Source organism: Vitis riparia, chromosome 7, assembly GCF_004353265.1.
Source record: "Vitis riparia cultivar Riparia Gloire de Montpellier isolate 1030 chromosome 7, EGFV_Vit.rip_1.0, whole genome shotgun sequence".
In the NCBI taxonomy this organism is placed as follows: domain Eukaryota; kingdom Viridiplantae; phylum Streptophyta; class Magnoliopsida; order Vitales; family Vitaceae; genus Vitis; species Vitis riparia.
Window position 1 is genome coordinate 21,117,449 of NC_048437.1, and position 20,372 is coordinate 21,137,820.

At 37.3% G+C, this 20,372-nt stretch overlaps 1 protein-coding gene and 1 pseudogene across 1 annotated transcript; both read left to right on the top strand.

Annotated features, from left to right (window-relative positions):
* The first annotated feature begins 11,606 nt into the window (after window positions 1–11,606).
* On the top strand, window positions 11,607–12,464 carry LOC117918151 (annotated as a pseudogene).
* Window positions 12,465–19,487: 7,023 nt separating this feature from the next.
* LOC117919039 (glycine-rich protein 5-like) lies at window positions 19,488–20,088 on the top strand. Its single transcript, XM_034836083.1, has one exon. It carries the CDS (start codon window positions 19,515–19,517, stop codon window positions 19,872–19,874), a length of 360 nt encoding a protein of 119 aa, XP_034691974.1. The 5' UTR covers window positions 19,488–19,514; the 3' UTR covers window positions 19,875–20,088.
* The last annotated feature ends 284 nt before the right edge of the window (window positions 20,089–20,372 follow it).

A 20,372-nucleotide genomic window follows, 5' to 3' on the forward strand; every position in this document is an offset into this window, starting at 1 on the left:
GATTTGCCTTGATCACCTTATCATTTTTCTTTATGGAGCTCTGGTTGAAAGTAAATTAAGGATATTTTGTTATAGATGGAGTATCGATCTCATGATACCATTGTTCTTCACATCTCATTCATTTTTTGGATTGTTGATAAAGACTTTTTAGTCACATTTGTAGCCATCTGATAGTGGACACCTTTATGACTTTAGAGTTTCTGTCATTTATCTAGTTTTAGATTGCTATCACAAGACCATATATCATATGATGTGCTGTACTTTTGATTTGAGGCATCTCTTTACTTGCACATTGTGGTCTTGAGGCCTGACCTATCATGAAGGATATTGAGCCTATTAGCCTAAGACTAGAGATTTGACCTAGGGAGTTTGAGATTGTGACCTATCTTCTTATGATTAGAGCAGTACCTCATTCCCACGCCTTAACTTTGCTTCGACCTACATCCATCCATTGTGAGCTTTACACAACATCACCCTTGACACCATTACATGACCTTTCCATCCCTAACTGTTCTAGCTTTGTATATCATTTCTTTGATCCGACCAGCTAAAGTGTGAGGAGTTTGAGCCCGAGGTTGATCTTGCATGTCGAGGGATGACTTACGATTTTTAGGTGGCTTACGACATGAGGATTGGTCGACTACTTGATAGACTATCACTTATTCTGCCATGAATATAGAGATTGATCTTGTATGATGAGAGTTAGCTTGTGATGAGCAGTTGTGCCTGATGAGATCGTCATTTACTTTGCTTTGAGAGGATTACCTTTGAGATTACTATAGAGCATTTGCAGTATGGTTTGACGCACGATTCTAGAGGGTTGACATGATTATATCAGATGGACATTGATCTTTAGTATCGATCATTTAAGGGTTTGAGAGCACAATGTTTGAGACTGTGATTGTAGGATGGGTGGCCTTCATTTCGGTTAGCCATGTACCCTTTCACCCTTTTGATATATATAGTATGTTGCTAGCCCATTGAGCCTCGCACGCGCATTATAGCATTTCTTTCTTATTGCCTTGCTCACATTTTTCACATCGGGATGGGGGCCCTTTAGTATATACATTCATTGTTTGGGAGTTTCATGAGCCTTGGACCTAGGGGCACGCTCTTCTCATTATATTTTCCTATCACTGCACCACTGCATTTTCATCACACTTCATCGGTTGTATTATTCATTTCATCTTCTCTATTCTACCTGCTGCTTGTTTTGCACCATCTCCTTTCGCCTTAAGTGGTGATCCTCCTCAGTTCATTACATGGAGGGTAGTCATATCATTTCCACTATTTATCCCACAGACATTAATCCAGGGATCCTCAGCTTGAGAAGGTCACTTTATCATAGAGAGTTTATGTTACATTAGCATTTGAGAGTATGTTTATCCATTTTTTTACCTCATATTGGGAGCTTCTTCGTTTGCGTTTAAAGCATGTACATTTTGTATGTATGTTAAAAAAAAAATGATGAAAAAAAAATGAATGAATGAATAAAAAAAAAAAAAATGCATGTGTATTATTTTCTATCATTGAGTGTGTATATCGATGTTCGAGGATCACTTGATTGAGTATGTTTGTTGATGGGAGCTCGTATGTGAGCTTTCTGAGACCCTCCATGCTTTGTATTCATCTTATTGTATATTTTGAGAGCGAGATGAGTGACCTTCTCTTAGGAGCTCTAGGTCATTGTCTCTTCCATCATTACATTCATTGTTGATGTGACTTCAGTCCATGTCGGATTTGAGTTGATCACTACTCCTCTTTGTGTTATTTGTTTCGTCATTATCCTCGTTTTCGCTTCTGGTTCATCATTTTCACTTCACGTCTTATTCTTTTCTTACAGGAACCCATCTCGAGCTTGATACTATCTTCGCGTCATCATTACACATATCACTATCAGTTCATTTTGCTTCATTCATCTCCTCATCAACATCATATTCGCGTTAGGCATCGTCAGGTCTATGGCTCACGGGATTTACTATACATGGTGCATTTCATATATGAGGGCATGAGTTTCTGATCATTGGGTATTTGAGCCTTGTTTCCTTTCATTTCTTTCACCTTATTACCTTAGCCTACGTTACGTCGTGGGTCTTAAGACCACCCTGAGGCCATGATATCATGCATCGTGTTTTGATAGCTCTCATGTGGCGATACTTGGGATCATTTGGAGAGCATTTTGATTATGATAGGCCAGGAGTTGTGGTATGACCCTATACTAGGGCATAGCCCCCTCAAAGAGTTTTTTTTTTTTTTTTTTTTTTTTTTTTTTTTATCGGGTATGCGGCCATTTTGTTTGATACATCGCATTAGGGCACCCCTTTCTTGGTCGAGGTTTGATTTTTTTTAGATGGCCATTATGCCAGGGCATACTTCTCTCAGTCAATGATGGTTTTTTGAGTCATGGCCACTCTTCGAAGGAGATCAGACGTCCTATTTCACATTGGAGCATGAGGCATGATTGGTATATTTCATCTGGTGTACTTTGCATAGGGGCATATTTTTCAATCGATGATGGTTTTCGGGGCATAGTTGTTCCTTGGAGGTGATTAGATTCCTTTCACATTGGAGCATGAGGCATGATTGGTATATTTCATCTGGTGTACTTTGCATAAGGGCATATTTCTCAGTCGATGATGGTTTTTAAGGCATAGCTGCTCCTTGGAGGTGATTAGATTCCTTTCACATTAGGGTATGAGATATGACTAGGTGCTTTGATTGGAAGTGTCTATAGGAGCATAGGATTTTCATCATTGTTGATAGATGTTTGAGATGATTGGATTAAGACACTGACACTTATAAGAGCATGCAACGGAGTTTAGTCATTTCAGAGATTGCATTATGCTGGGGCATAATCCTTTCATTAGTGATTGATCTTAGAGATATCAGCTTACATTTGGGCATGATCATGTGAGAGGGCATTTTTGTTGAGGCATATCACTTTGATTGATCTTTTTCTTATTGGGACATGCTCTTTCTTTAGATGAGGTCAGATACTCTCTTCACATCACCACGATGACTTTGAGGAGTGGAGATTCATTTTGATTAGATGATGTATGGTTGGTTGTACTCCTCTCATCGATGTTTGCTTTGGAGATGCTTACACTCAAGCATAGCCCACTCATCGGTGATGGATTTTGTGAGATGACAATGTATGCCAGACACATGCTTCCCAGATATTATCTTACACTGAGGGCTTGCCCATTATGAAATGATGCATTCGTACTAGGACATAGCCACCTTGCTGATTTTAACATTGAGACTCCACCTTTTATTTATGATTGCTATTCTTGATGGATTATAGAGTTGTTGACACCCTAGGTTCAGTCTTCTCAACATGCCCAGTTTGATTCGGATATCCTCTTACTTTTGTTACACACCTATACATCCTACATTTGTCACCATTATACTTGCATCCATCCTATCAGAGCCTCGCATCTTTTGAGCCCACATATTTCACCATCTTACATGACCTTGTCCTGTTCTCTTGATTGGGGGAGGATGCAGATCGGTCTTGAGTTTTCACACACCTTTGGACATTAGGTTCAACATCTTCCATGATGGCATGGCCTATTAGATTGTTGATGTATTTGTCATGATGTTTTCATATTGACAATTGATATGTTGTGTCTTACTTTGCTTACACTTCAGACTTGGAATCTTGGTCAGCATTCGTCTAGTCCGTTTTTTTTTAGTTTTGCTTTGTTAGCATAGTTTCTATGATGTATGGTCTTGTTTAAGCATTCATTCATCGATGTTAGATTTTTTCATTACATCATCGTTGAGCATATCCTAGAGTGTCTTGTACAGTGACATTCTGTGTCTTATGTTGGTTACTATTTTACATTGGGGCATACCCCCATCCTTGAGTTCATGAGATCTTTTGCAGATTTTCTCACTACTTGTTCTATTTCCTGATTCTTATGAGTCATCATACTAGGGCATACCCTCTTTCTGGGTTTATCATATCTTCTGTTGATTTCATGGTCGTTCGACCCATTTGCTGATACTTCTGAGTCTTTTACTGGGGGATTCCCCTTTTTTTTCATTGAGTTCATTATTTCAGTCACTTATTCAGGGTTATTTTGGGTGTTTCTAGTTGTAGACAACATTCCTTGTTTCTTGTTTTTGCTTTAGGTGTTTTTCGTTTGCAGATTGCATACTTCTCCCATTTCCTTGAGCTTGTTTAGGGCATCCCCCTTCCTTGAGCTTGTTTAGGGCATCCTCCTACTGTTTGTTTATTTAGGGCATTCCCCTTTCTTTGGCTTATTTAGGGCATCCCCCTACTGTCATTTTGTTTAGGGCATCCCCATTTCTTAGCTTGTTTAGGGCATCCCCCTATTGTTTGTTTATTTAAGGCATCCCCCTACTGTTTATTTAGAGCATCCCCCTACTGTCATTTTGTTTAGGGCATCTCCCTTTCCTTTGGTTTATTTAGGGCTTCCCATTTTCTTCAGTTTATTTAGGGCATCCTCCTACTGTCAGTTTATTTAAGGCATCCCCCTATCGTCAATTTGTTTAGGGCATTCCCTTACCGTCAGTTTATTTAGGGCATCCCCTTATCATTAGTTTGTTTAGGGCATTTCCCTACTGTCAATTTATTTAGGGCTTCCCCTTTTCTTCAATTTATTTAAGGCATCCCCCTATTGTCAGTTTATTTAGGGTATCCCTCTATCGTCAGTTTGTTTAGGGCATCCCCCTATCGTCAACTTATTTAGGGCATCCCCCTACTTTTAATTTATTTAGGGCATCATCCTACTGTCAGTTTATTTACGACATCCCCCTATCGTTAGTTTGTTTAGGGCATCCCCCTACCATCAGTTTATTTAGGGCATTCCCCTATTTAGGGCATCACCCTACAACCAGTTTATTTAAGGCATCACCCTACGACCAGTTTATTTAGGGCATCACCCTACTATCAGATTATTTAGGGCACCCCATTTTTTTTTAGTTTGTTTAGTGCATCCCTCTTCATTCAACTTGTTTAGGACATCCCCTTACCATTAATTTCATTTATGGCATCCTCTCAGTTTGGTTTCATTTGTGGCATCTCTTTCCTTTGAGTTTCATCTAGGGCATACCCCATTTCCAGAGATAGTTGTGTCATCATTTAAGTGAGTTGATCGTCCTGATTTTAGTCACCCTTCAGTGGTTTGACTTAGAGTCGTAGACTACGATCTCCCATTTTTGGGCGTACAATGCCCTTCTTTATCGAGTCACATGACCCTCATCACTCACGAGATGCGTGTCGAGGCGATAGTCTATTATTATCTTATCATGATCCCTCAGTGAGGTCTCTCTTCGGAGCCATCCGATTAGGCCCGCACTTCTCGGGATTCCGATGTCACCATGCTTTCATCTGAGAGATGCCTTTTGCGCACTTGGACCCGATTCAGTCATAGATTTGGATGACCGGGATCATACGTTTGATGAGAGATGATTCGATGTCACCTGTTTTCCTGACTTGTCACACATCCAATGCCATATTGGGGCATATTCTGTTTCAGACGAGATTCATGGATCCTCATGGAGTTTCACGATCATCATCACTTACTGGATGCGCACTGAGACACTGACATGTTCGTTACCTTATCATGATGCCTCGGTGGACCCTCTTTGGATCTATTTAGCTAGACCTTCATGCCTCGGCATTTGGTTGTTGTCATGCTTCTTATTCTGGGAGACGTTCCCTGGATGTGTGGATTTGATTTGGATCACGAAGATCACATGTTCAATGATAGATGATTTCATGTCACCTAATTTTTTACCTATCGTACATTCGATGCCATACTGGGGCATATTTCCATTCTGGATGAGATTTATAGATCATGATGGAGTTGCACGCTTATCCCCACTTGCGAGATGTATGCCGAGACAATGATCTATTCGCTGTTTTTATGATGATTCCTCAATGGAGACTCTCGGGACGCCTCTAGGATTTGTGGGTTTGATTTTGCCATGGATGTAGATGACTAGGGTTACGTATTTGATGACAGATGATTTGAGCTTATTTGATTTTCGGATCCACCACACATTTGATGCCGCACTGAAGTATATTCCCCCATTTCGGTCGAGATTTGTAGATCCCCACCGATTTACATGATCGTCCTCAGTTATGATATACACGTCAGGTTGATAATTTGATTTCGTTTTTGTCTTGATACTCTGAGGAGCCTCTCTTGAGTCTTTCAGCCAGATTCATGCTTTCTGATGTAGTCGTGATTCTTAGACGGAGTTATCTCAGGTGTATGGATTTCCACATCATTATTTTAGAGGGGATACGTATTAGATCTTTCACGCATCCCCATGGAGTTACTCTTGAGTTATCAGGACAGGTCTGGTACATTTGATGTTACACTGGGGCATATTTCCCTCCTCCAACTGTGGATGCGATCGTTCTCTCACAGGTCTCATACAGTTTTCATCACTTGGCCGAGAGATATCGTATTTGCTTTACTGGTCACTATTCCTATGATGTTCATCGAGATGAGCTTTCAGAGGAGCACGATGTTTGGATTTTGATCACTCTATTAGTCATGACTCTTTAGTGGATTGTTATTTTGAGATTGTGGTATGTCTTTTAGCGGACTATTCCCATGAGACTCTATTGGATCATTCATTCCAAATGATGATGGACTCCTCTAGTAGAGTATTTGAGTTAGAGACGTCCAACTTGTTGAGACAAATCACCAGGTCTCGTGATTCAATCAAATGGATTGTGAGGCCATACTTGCAGTCGATTTGACCATTTCGACTCGTCAGTGGGGCAATTTGAGTTAGAGGCGTCTGACTTGTTGATGCACATCACCAGGTCTCGTGATTTAGTCAGATGGATTGTGAGCCCATATTTGCAGTCGTTTTGACCATTCCAACTCGTCAGCGGAGGATCTTTTGAGACTCATGGAGTCTCTTTCAGACCTTTCCTATGGATTGAGAGTTGTGGCAGCATGCTACACTGGGGCATATTCCCCCATCATCATTTCCTTGCAGTTTTGAAGTTCAGAGCCACCTTACGTTCTCGGTTACAACATTTAGAGTCACCCCTTTTTAGCTTGGCATTCAGAGCCACCATGTCTTCTCGTTTATGACGTTCAGAATCGTATCTCTTAGCTTGACTTTCACAGCTATTGTTTCAGCTTGGCGTTCAAAGCCACCATGTCCTCTCGATTACGACGTTCAGAGTCGTCTTTCTCAGCTTGATGTTCATAGTTATCAGTTTAGTTTGGCGTTCAAAGCCATTGTTCTCGCTTGACATTCATAGTTATTACTTTCAGTTTGGCATTCAGAGCCACCATCTCTTTGCAGTTTGGCATTCAAAGCCATGGTTCTAGTTCGACATTCAGGGTCATCATATCATTTTTCGTTTGGTGTTCAAAGCCACATCTTCTTTCAGTTTGGCATTCGGAGCCGCGTTTCCATTTTGGCGTTCAGAGCCACACCTTTAGTTCGGCGTTCAAAGCCGCATTGTCATCTTGGCGTTCAGAGCTATTGTTTGTCTTTAGTTCGACATCTAGAGTTTTTTTTTTTGTTTGTCGTTCAAAGCCGTTGTTTGTCTTTAGTTCGACATCCAGAGATTTTTTTCTGTTTGGCGTTCAGAGTCGTTATTCATTTTTTGTTCGGCGTTCAGAGCCACATTGTCATCTTGGCGTTTAGAGTCGTATCTTCAATTTGGCATTCAGAGCCACACATTTAGTTCGGCGTTCAAAGCTGCATTGTCATCTTGGCGTTCAGAGTTGTTGTTTGTTTTTAGTTCGACATCTAGAGTTTTTTTTTTGTTTGGTGGTCGGAGCTGTTGTTCATTTTTCATTCGGCGTTCAGAGTTGTATTGTCATCTTGGTGTTCAGAGTGTATCTTCAGTTTGGCGTTCAGAGCTGTTGTTTGTCTTTAGTTCGACATCCACAACTTTTTTTTTGTTTGGTGTTCAGAGCCGTTGTTCATTTTTCATTCGGCGTTCAGAGCCGGATTGTCATCTTGGCGTTCAGAGTCGTATCTTCAGTTTGGCATTCAGAGTCACACCTTTAGTTCGGCGTTCAAAGCCGCATTGTCATCTTGGCATTCAGAGTTGTTGTTTGTCTTTAGTTCGACATCTAGAGTTTTTTTTTGTTTGGCATTCAGAGTCGTTGTTCATTTTTCGTTTGACATTCAGATCCGCATTGTCATCTTGGCGTTCAGAGTCGTATCTTCATTTTGGCGTTCAGAGCCGTTGTTTGTCTTTAATTCGACATCCAAAGCTTTTTTTTTTGTTTAGCATTTAGAGTTGTTGTTCATTTTTTGTTCGGCGTTCAGAGCCGGATTGTCATCTTGGCATTCAGAGTTGTTGTTTGTCTTTAGTTCGACATATAGAGTTTTTTTTGGTTGGCGTTTAGAGCCGTTGTTCATTTTGCGTTCGGCGTTTAGAGCCGCGTTGTCATCTTGGCGTTCAGAGCCGTATCTTTAGTTTGGCGTTCAGAGCCGTTGTTTATCTTTAGTTCGACATCCAGAGCTTTTTTTTGTTTGGCGTTCAGAGCCATTGTTCACTTTTCATTCGGCATTCAGAGTCACATTGTTATCTTGGCGTTCAGAGCCGTATCTTCAGTTTGGCGTTCAGAGTCTTTGTTTGTCTTTAGTTCGACATCCAAAGCTTCTTTTTTCTGTTTGGCGTTCAGAGCCGTTGTTCATTTTTCATTTGGCGTTTAGAGCCGCGTTTTCATTTCGACGTTTAGAGCCACCATCATTCTCAGTTTCGGTGTTCAGAGCCATCATCGTTTCATAGTTTCGGTGTTTAGAGCCGTATCTCTAGTTTCAGCGTTCAGAGCCACCATCCTTTCTTATTTTGGCGTTCAGAGCCACCATTTCTGCCAAGTTTAGTGTTCAGAGTCACCATCCCTTTCCAGTTTGGCATTCAGAGCCACCGTCTCTTTTTAGTTTGGCGTTCAAAGCCACATCTTCGTTTCGACGTTCAGAGCCATTACTTGTCTTTTAGTTTGGCGTTCAGAGCCACATCATTCATTTCGCGTTTAGAGCCATTACTTGTCTTCTATTTGGTACTCAAAACCATGTTTTTAGTTCGACACTCAGACTCATCATGTCTATCTTTCGCTCGGCATCTAGATCCACCACCATGTCCCTCCATTTTGACATTCAAAGCCATTGGGCATACTCCTTTAGTCCTTTTGACTCACTTATTTCTTTTAGTTTTGGCATTCAAAGCCGCTTTTCATACCTGTTCATGCATTTTGAGTCACCATCCTTCTTAGTCTTAGTGTTCAAAGTAGTGCTGTCATTTTTTGGTATTCGAAGCCATTGCCCAATTTGTCATTCAATGTCACCCTTTCTTCTCTTTGGTTTGGTGTTCAGAGCCATTTTTCATATCCATTCAAGCATTTGATGTTACCATCTTTCTTAGCTTTTGGCGTTCCGAGCCATCATTCATTTCAGCGTTTAGAGCCATCGCACATATTTGTTCAGGCACCTTGAGTCACCATCTTTCCGTATTTTATGACGTTCAGAGTCATCACTCCTCAGTCGTATCTTTCAGAGTCACAGTTCTTGACATTCATATCCACTGGCATTACACATCTGACTTTCACAGTTTCGCACTCATCCTCGCTTACCTTACTTCGTTACTCTGTGCTTATCGCTTATTCATCAATGCTCATCCAGATTTCCTTTTCCACCGCACACGACATGGTCTTTCGAGTTCATGCCACTTACATCAGTCATGTTGTTTGGCGCCCTGCACTTGGCGTTCTCATGTAGTTCATATAGGGCAGTCTCCTTTAGGAGTAGACTTTCTGTACTCTAGAGTAGTTCGACCGTTACTCATCTTTGCTATGGTCTTTCAAGTCACTTTTGAAGACGTCTTAGAGGGAGTTTAAACCCTTAGTGTAGCTTCAAGGACATTTTGAGACACCCACCTTTTCTTTTAGGATCAGAGCCTTTGTGTTCGTCTGTTGGTCTGAGTGAGTTCGGGTTTCACTGGTGTCCTTGTGGGGGTCTCCTTGTTCTTCGGTAGAGTCCATTTTGTTCTACTCATTATTCGCACTTACTTTTCACTCCAGTATTCATGTTCCTTACACTCATGAACTCTACCAAAGAGGGGCATATTGTAGACCCCAATTTGGGGCTTATTCTCATTTTATATACAATACATATTTCTTTGCAGGTGGAGGGCTGTCATGGAGCCATGTTGCGAGTCATGGTTGAGAAAGCTAGCTGCATGGGGAGTGAGGGGGGGCACCTCCCATAGAGCTCCATGCATGGACATGTGGTGATCCTTCAACGGTCGGCCCATGATGGTGGTTGAGGATGGAGATTGCTGAGGGGTGCACAGGAAAATAGGTGGTGGCTTGCGGGAGAAGACAGGAATAGAGGGGGAAGATATTTGGCTAAAAAGACTTTAATTTGGTTTAGAGGGGGGCGAACGGGTTTTCTTGGGGTTAGTTTTGAGAGGAAAAACAGAGAGAGAGCACATTCGGCATCCATAGAGAGGAGATATTTTTTAGGATTTTGCTTTTAGCTTGAGGGGGCAAGCTAAGAAAAGAGAGAAACGTATTCAGTTCAGAGAGATGAGGAAGCTACTATGGAGGGAGGATTTCTAGGTTTTTGGTTGCAGAGAGGTGAGTCTTTGAGAGCTTAGAAAGAGACATTCTTGAGAAGCAAGCTGAAAGAAAACATAGCATTTTTTAGGAGAGAGTGTTCTTTGAGGAGAGGAGGAGTTTGGTTGTTGGCCTGTAGGAGAAAATGAGGGCTTAGCTTGGCAAGAGGGCGAGACGAGAGGGAGGAGGAGAGTTTTTTTTGGACTGGTTGATAAAGACATTTTTTCTGGGGGAGTCGAGGAAGAGGCTGTAACTATTGAGGCTTTAGCGGAATGTTTTGGAGAGCACTTTAGCCCAAAGCTACCATCTCCTACAGTGGCATCATCAACGGTGTAGGAGTTGTCCTTGAACAATGCTGGTGGCTTGCCGCCGCTGGTGAAATGCCTCCGCCATCACCGAAATGGTGATTTCCCATCGCCAAACAACTGCGCCACCATCGGAATGACGTTGTAATGGCGTCATTGGGAAGCAGCATCACCTGTGGCGCCAAAATGGCGCCTGGATGGCATCTGGAACGCCTGCAACAACGCCTAAATCAGCGCTTCTCAGTGGCATCTGAAACACCTGAGGAACGGCGTCTACACGCCGTTTGGATCACCTGAAGTGACGCTTTCTAGAGCGCCTGAAATATGGCGCCTGGAAGTGCGCCAACACCTTTGAAGAACAACAAACCTGATTACGTCAGCGTTAGTGGAAATTAACCCGTTATTCCTCATGTCCTGTCCTTGTTGCCATCGATGCTATTAGCCAGCACTAACAGCAGTAGCGCCACTACTAACCTTGACTGGGTTTCACGTTTTCGGCACTTGAGATTGTTCAGATGCGGACAAGAGTTGGATTTTTAAGGAGTGCGTAGAGCTTGGATATTTTCCATTTATCTTGCTTCAAGAAAGGGTTATGGAAGGATTAAAGAAGTGAGAAAGCCAGAATTCCATGCAGGTCGTTGAAGAAGATTAAATAAGATGGAAAGGTTTGGGATCATTTTTCTTTCGCTACTTGCCTAGATTATTGCATTCAATACTTGTGGAGATGGGAAGCAGTGAAGACATGGATATGTATTCCAATGTGCTATACACAAAGGAGTGTTTCTCCACTTTAAGTTACCTTTCTCGCAGGGTATCCTTGACTAATAAATACAGACCTGAGTCTTGTTGCATTATTGGGAATTATTACAGTTTGAAGGGGCAACATGAGAAGTCAGTTGTGTATTTTATAAGGGCACTCAAATTGAACAAAAATTACTTATCTGCTTGGACACTCATGGGTCATGAGTATGTTGAGATGAAGAACACTCCAGCTGCTGTTGATGCCTATCGAAGGGCTGTAGATATAAATCCGTGTGATTATCGAGCCTGGTATGGGTTGGGACAAGCATAGGAGATGATGAGCATGGCCTATTATGCTCTTCATTACTTTTCAAAAATCAGTTTTCCTGCAACCAAATGATTCTTGGTTATGGATTGCCATGGGTCAATGCTATGAAACCGACCAGCTTCAAATGCTTGAGGATGCCATCAAGTGTTACAAAAGGGCAACAAATTTTAATGACACTAAGGCAATAGCTCTGCACCAACTAGCAAAGCTAAGTAAGGATCTGAAGCGTTCTGAAGAAGTTGCATTTTACTACCAAAATAAATAAATTTGGAGATGATGGAAGCTGAAGAGAGGGAAGGGCCAAATTTGGTTGAAGCTCTGCTTTTTCTTGCTACATACTACAAATCCCAGAAAAGATTTAAAGAAACAGAGATCTATTGCACTCGTCTTCTTGATTACACTAGCCTAGAGAAGGAAACTGCAAAGAGTTTACTTCGGGGAATGAGAAAAGCACAATCTGGTTTCCCTTCTATTGATATTGAGCATTTCCCCCCTAATACTTCCTTCGTGTGATAGTGGCATAAAAATCTTTGAAGCAGGTATGACCTAACCTAGTTTCTACCTTTGGAAATTAGTGATGAAAAGCTTGGGATCCCACTTCTATATGGTTTTCATGGCCTCATTGGGGCCACGTGTCATTTTCATTTTCTTCATTTTTTATTTTAAAAATAGTTTTTCCAAATCCCATTTTTCAAATAATTTTCCTAAGCCTTATTTTGTAAATAATTCCTTAATTTAAAAAAAAATAATAATTTCAAATCATCAAAATTTTCATCCTTAGCATTTTTTTTAGGTTCCAAAAACCCATTTTTGTTAATAAAATGTTGATGCCATTTTTCTTTTTGCCATGTAACTTTCATAACTCCCAGGGTTTTTTTTTTTAAAAAATGTTTTAAAATAAGTGTGAATTTATTTTCGTAATTCCAAGTGATGTAATTTGTGAAATTGATTCACTTAAAATAAAACGGGTTTTGGTGGGGGCCCAACATTATTGGATGTTTTATTTGAAAATCAATTTGATTGAATGGTGATATGAGTGACATATTTCATGTTCATTACTATGTACTAACCCTATTTCTTGTTAGCGCATTGTGGCTCATCGTCCAGGTACGCATCTATTCACATTCTGGTCTTCCTATATGCATGTTTTGATTCTCACATGTGCATGATCACTCTGAGTATTCATTGATTTATTTATCAATCGTCATACTTGCTTCATTTTATTAGTAGAGACCCGTTTCTAGGGACTTAGAAGGGTGCTATGGTTTTTACCATACCTTCCCGATAAGTAACCTAACCCCCGAACCCGATCCGGTTTTTCACATACCACATTTTCCAAATAAGGAGTCACACTTAGGGTTTTCTTTCTTATTTTGTTTACCCTTTAAAAATAAAACAAAAATAAGTGGCGACTCCAAGTCATTTTCATAATCAATAAATCATTTTTCAAATGAAAATCGAGCTCGCCATCGAGTGGAAGCACATTGAGCCGAAATGTGGGGTCTACACTCTATAAAAATTAATTTCCAATTCTATAAGAAGAAACCTGTTAAGACAAAAATCTGATGCAGGTATAGGTATTCTCTTTATTGAGATGACTAAAAGAAGAAAGCTTGGAAGTGGGATTGATAATGGGTGCTCCAAAACTCAAAAAGAAAAGAAAAGAAAAGAAATGAAGAAGAAATAAAGGAGAAAGGAATCTTGATCCTAGGCAACTGGCAATTAGCAAGACCACCTCATTTTTTTCTTCTCCGTTCCATTTTCCATCAAAACAAACACACGTGAAGAAAGAAAGTAAAGAACGCATACACATTAGCCAATCAAACAAGATAGTTGATGAAGAAACCCAGACAGGACAATCATTTAATCAGTTAGCTAAACATTTGTAATATTGAAAAATTATAAATCAAGTATGTTGGTAGTAAGCAGGCTCGTTTAGCTAAGGAGTGTTAATATCAATATTTTTATTGATAAATATTTTGAGTATCAATTGAAGTATCAATAGGCTATATACAGACCAAACAAAAACTAATAAAGCAAAATTGATATATTATGAGTCTTAACTTTGCTATTTCTCAATGCACACAACTATATATATATATATATATATATATATATATATATATATATATGTATGTATGTATGTATTAATTTTATCAGTAGGCAAATAAATTATAAATTAAGACATAATTAATAATTTAAATTCTTTAAAGAATTTTAATTTTTTAATAATAATTTGATTATTTAATTTTTAAGAATAATTTGGAATTCAAAAAACCAATTCAGTTAATTTCAAATTAAATCAAAATATTTGAGAATATTATGTTTGTAATTGAATACTAAATATGTGCATGTAATGAAAAACTTGGCTCATTTACATGTTAAAAACTTAAACTTTATTTGTTATTCATTTTAAATAAAATATTAATTATTATTATTATTATTTAATTTTTACAAAAAATTTACTAAAATGTTAATATCCTTATGTTTCTAACATATACTATAATATTAGATTATATTATCGATGGTTTAGGGTTTATGATTAGAGAAGAAACTATGTCATAAAAGAACAAAGAGCACAAAATGATCTATATATATATATATATATAGTTGATAACGTAATGCCTCGAAATCCAAAGAGAAATCTCCAAAATAGTTATTTTTAATGAACGTTCCAGATACAAGCATAATTGTCTTTTTATCTTCTAGTATGTAGCAATATTTTGGTTTAGTCTATATAATTAAAGGGGAGTTAAGTTGTGTTGTATGTAGATGAACAATGTCGTATTAAACAAAAATCCGACAATCTTAGAACAAATTGATTGGATGTGATTCTAATTTGACAAAAGACATGACTTGATTGCTTCTAAGAATTCAATCTCGAAATATAGAACTAGACAGTAAGTTGTTTTCCCTTGAACATCAATGCTTATGTTTCAATGTTAATCCTTTTATACTCTGATAGTTATGCATCAAGTTTCAAAACCAAGATTGGAATTAACCCTAAATTCGTTTGAGGTGTTGAGATCAAGCTGAGCTCGGAGAGCATTTGCCGCATTTTCGACATCCCTTCAGTTGGACTCAGAGTGTATGAGTCCAAGGCTTGGCTCATTGTGTCAGGTTTCGAGCCTAGAGAGGCTATTCAAAGGATGTGTGGCCTTGCAGACTCCCAGGAGATGGGCAAACCATCGGCACATAGTTTAACTGTGATCAGTTGAGTCCTTCATCACATGATCTGCTCTAATGGTTAGCACGTGGCATTGATATTAGTGATAAGATGTCACTGAAGATCGAACGGTGACATGACAATGCTAATGAGATGGCTCTAACACTAAGCAAACAATATTGGTGTTGATGATGCGACACTAGTCTGATGGTGTCACAACAACTTTCAAATTCCATGAAGCCCAAATCTAAATCCCACTCCTAGTCACTAGCTCAGTTGAAGAGCAAGCATAGTACAAAGACATGGTCATTTTCAACTAAATAATATAAGAAAATGATCGATCGAGCTATGAAAATCGAAGTAGAAGGATGCATGTGTGTCCTAGATAGATAAGCAAATCATGCACCATGCAAAAGGAGGGTAGCCATGCAACATACAATCATGCAAAGCAGATTTATACGAACATAAGCAGATATATATAGTTCACTGGTTTGACCAAAAATCAAACCATGGTTAAACCGGTGACATCATAAGTATGCATTTTATAAATTATTAAAATTAAACAAATTTCTAAAAAATAAAATACTAAATTCTACCAAAATTTTGACAACATTTGCCTTATTTGTTGTGTTTTTTCACTTTTTTTTTTACCTATATCATATCTCTAACACAATATACGATGTTATGCATTCATAATGTAAATCAACATAATATTTATCAAACCATTACTATCCTATATCCACATATGAACAATAAACTAACAATTATCAAAGAGCAAAGTTAATTATGAGTATTTGTCGTTATTATCGGTTCATGAAATAGTTTTTAATCCGAGCAAACTAATAATCTATATAGTTGTGTGCATTGAGAAATAGCAAAGTTAAGACTCATAATATATCAATTTTGATTTATTAGTTTTTTAGTGATTAGATCTATTTGTTAAGTTCAAAATTATATTTAAAATTTGTTAAACCCATTAATAAATTTAATATAAAGCTTCACTTGATTTGAAGTCCATTTTCCTAGTGTGAGAATTTATAAAAAAAATATAATTATGTGTAGAAAAAAAATAATAGTCATTGTAAACCAATTTTTGTCCATAAATTTTTTATGATAACAAGTTTATTATTTGAGTTTCAAATTATTTTTAAAAATTACTAGACTCCTTGATGAATCCAACGCATTAAGTTTTGTTTAATTTAAAGTTTAGTTGCCTAACAAAAAAAATCGAAAAATAATAATTCTATGTAGAAGGGAAATAAGAGTCATTCTAGACCAATTTTTGTACATCAATTTTTGGTATTGATTAGATCACTATTTGAATTTTAAGTTGTTTTTAAAAATTATTAGACTCATTGATGAATCTAATGCATTAAGTCTTGTTTAATTTGGAGTTTATTTATCCAACAAAAAAAAAATTAAAAGAGTCATTCTAGACCAATTTTTGTACATCAATTTTTGGTATTGATTAGATCACTATTTGAATTTTAAGTTGTTTTTAAAAATTATTAGACTCATTGATGAATCTAATGCATTAAGTCTTGTTTAATTTGGAGTTTATTTATCCAACAAAAAAAAATTAAAATAATGATTCTATGTAGAAAAGAAATAATAGTTATTCTAAACCAATTTTTATCCATCAATTTTCAGATTTTCATTGCAACATTATTTGAGTTTTAAGTTATTTTAAAAAATTATTATATCATTCATGAATCCAACTCAATAGGCCTTACTAAATTTGAAGTTTATTTGCCTAATAAAAAAATTAGTAAAAATAGGATATATGTAAAGAAGAAACTAACTATGTCATAAAATAAATTTTGGTTTATGACTTTTTAATGTTATTAAGTTCAGACTTTTTAGTACTAATTATATCAGTTTTTGAGTGTTAAATTATTTTTAACAATTAATAAATGTCATATGTAAAGCATAATTTGATTTAAAATTTATTTGCTTAATGAAAAATTTTGGAGAAGTTAAAAGAAATTTAGAAAAACAAGTATAATTTATAGGAAAATCATATTTAAAATATTAGTATTATCATCGACAAAGAAAAAGAATGATATGATGTTCAATCTTATTTGTATTTTTATGATTTTTTAAAATTTCTCTATATTTTTCTTTTGTTTTTAAAAACCGATAAAAATAACTTTTATTTATCCTTTAAAAAAATTGTTCTTTATTTCACTTGTTTTTAAAAATTGTAAATAGAGAACAATGCTCAAACAGTATTACCAATTTTTAAAGATTTTTTTGACTCACATGGTTGAATAGACTCTTAGATTTTGCAGATTCTCTCACCCTCTCTCTCTTTGTCCTCTTGGGTAAACAAGCTTACCTACCCCCCAATGAAAGCAAAATAGACAACAATATGTTTGGTACTAGTCTCTCCAGCTAAAATACAAATACATGGACATATGTTGTTCCATCTTATATTTACATTTATAAATACAAACGCATACATCTCACTAGATGTAAGCATCTAATGCCAACAAGTGGCCAAATATAGACAAGTTGTCCGAGCATTATCTTAGTCGATTATCCCCCACTGTTAAATATTGTTCAATTCTTTAACCGTTTTCGCCATCATCATCCTTAATATTAACTGTGTGTTACCAATTTTACCTATAAAAACAATATTTTTATTGTCAATTTGATAATTTCATATCTTTTAAAAATTCTATCAAATAGTTTAATTTTGTGGATAAATGGGATTTATTGGTGTAAATTAAAATTTTATTGCAAAAGATTTTAAAAACCTATTTTCCATCAATAAATATTGTCTTTAAATATGAATTTTTTGCTATAAATATAATTTCATAACTTAGAGTATATTTGACAGTGATTTTAGAAAGTGTTTTTACTCTTTTTAATATTTAAAAAATTTTATCTTTCAAATATTAAAAGACTTGAAATATTTCCTAAAATTACTGTCAAATACACTCTTACTTAACAAGATGCATATGAGATAATTGTAGGTCATAAAACGAATTTTTAAGAACAGGTGAAACAACTAATAGGAGTCCACAAACCCTCCTCACAAATGCATTTACTTTCTCCTCCACCAAGGTCAGCATCCTCAGCCCTAGTCCTGCCGAGGGCCGCTGGAGGAGCTGTTATTGATTCTTCCTACCCCATTGATCACCTCACTCTCCTTCTCTCTAGCATTTGCCCAATAAGTGGAGCTTCAGCAACCCTTGGCCTTTATCTTTCAGTTCTCACCAAATTCTCATCATGTTCATCAGACTAGAAAAACGAGACCTAACTAATTTTTATTTGGATAAAGTACTTAGCCATCTTATCTAAAAATTCTAATAATTTTCATGACTCCAAATTAACATGAAAATTCTTAATTTGATTAAATGGGTGTAGCTATAATTTTTGTTTTCTTTTTCCATTATGAGTATAATGTTCTCAAAAGTTTGTAAATTCTTTTTGGTCAATACTTTAACTAAAAAGAATCAAATAATACAAACCAAGGCTTAAATTCTCCATCTTACAATGACACATCTATAATGATCACAAAGCCAGGCACTGGATGGATTCCAACATAACATTGAAAGATTATCAGCAGTTTGGTGGATTGATAATCTTCTTACCTACACCCTGAAGTAAAATTTTATGGAAAAAAACAAAGAAAGTTAATACATATATATATATAATACTTAGTCTCCATTCCAGTCAAAATAAATAACATCATGCATAACTCTTTTTTTTTTTTTTTTTTTTTAAAAAAATTATTTAAAACATAATAATTCCAAGAATTTTCTTTATGCTATTTTGCATCCCTTTCTATCTCATATGGTAAGCCCAAAAAGACTAAATGCACCCTAGAGAGGTATTAATATAGTATTAGGTATCAATTTATCTAATTTGGTATTCATTTTTTCCATACATTCTCTTAGAGATCAACTGAAAAATTCAGGATATGAAAAATAAAACGCGAAAGAATTACCAGAGAAAGAGACATTTTTTTGTGGCCTGTCATTCAAATTTTACATACGTCAAAACAAACCCCTAATATTCATGTACTTCAGGTTTTCTGTCATGCAAATATTGGCAGGGGCATTTTTCTGAATCCCATCACAGCCATACATATTGCATAATATCTGTATGGAAGCCATGACGATATGCAAGTGATTTTCATTTTTATTTGTTAGATGTCGATCAAGTTGAGGCCCTGAGACTCGGAGCATGGTCGCAACAAATCCTGTTCAATTCCATCGACAGAGTATAGCTGTGGACTGATCAGCATTTAACTTCATTTACTACTTGCAACTGTCCCCCACCTCCCTTTAGGCCTTTAAAAGGAGACCCGCAACACCCTTCAGGTGCAACAGAGTACACACTCAAAAAGAAGCATTAGAGGGTGAGTGAGTGAGTGAGAAAAGAGAGAGATGGCAAAGTGGTTTATCATGGCAGTGCTTGCCCTAGCAGTGGCTCACACCACTGCAAGGACTGTGCCTAGTGATGCTGGTCTCGATGACCAAAAGAACATCGTCACCTTCGGCGGGCTCGGTGGCTTTGCAGGAGTAGGTGATTCTGGACTGCCATTTGGTGGGCTAGGTGGAGTCAGCGGAGTTGGCGGAGGAATCGGTAGTGCAGGTGGACTAGGTGGGACAGGAGGGCTCGGCAGCTTGGGTGGCTTGGGTGGCACCGGTGGTCTCGGAACCCTAGGCGGCATAGGCAGTGGAGTGGGCACCGGTGGTGGACTCGGTGGTCCTGGTGGTGGCGCTGGTTCTCCTCCTTTCCCTTGACTTTGTTGTGATCATGGTTCTCATTTTAGGTTTAAGTTTAACTTCTACCAGTAAGGGTTTTGGAGTTGAGTGTGTCTGTGTGTAAGGTGGTTCATGTTTTTAGTTTCTTATTGTTCTTCATGTCTTTGCTTCAGATTCCGTTGTCATGTTATTAGCCCAGCATAATTGTGTTTTTGTTTATTGTTTTATATAATAATTTTATTTTACTTTCCTACTCTCACTTCTCCCAATAATCTATACCATCACCAAATTATTATCATCTCTTCCAACAACAGCACAATCACTACTATGTAACCTCGCAGCCCACTGCATTCTTTTATTTTATTTTATTCATTTTTTATATATTTTTTTTCATCATACATAATCACTACACCACACCAGTGGTCATATGCTTCCTAGAAAACCATACCTTTCAAAGCATGAAAACAATTTTTCTTTTCAACTGATGGGAAATCTAGATTACTTTGTTCCTGTCCAAGGATCAGGTTAGGTGCATCA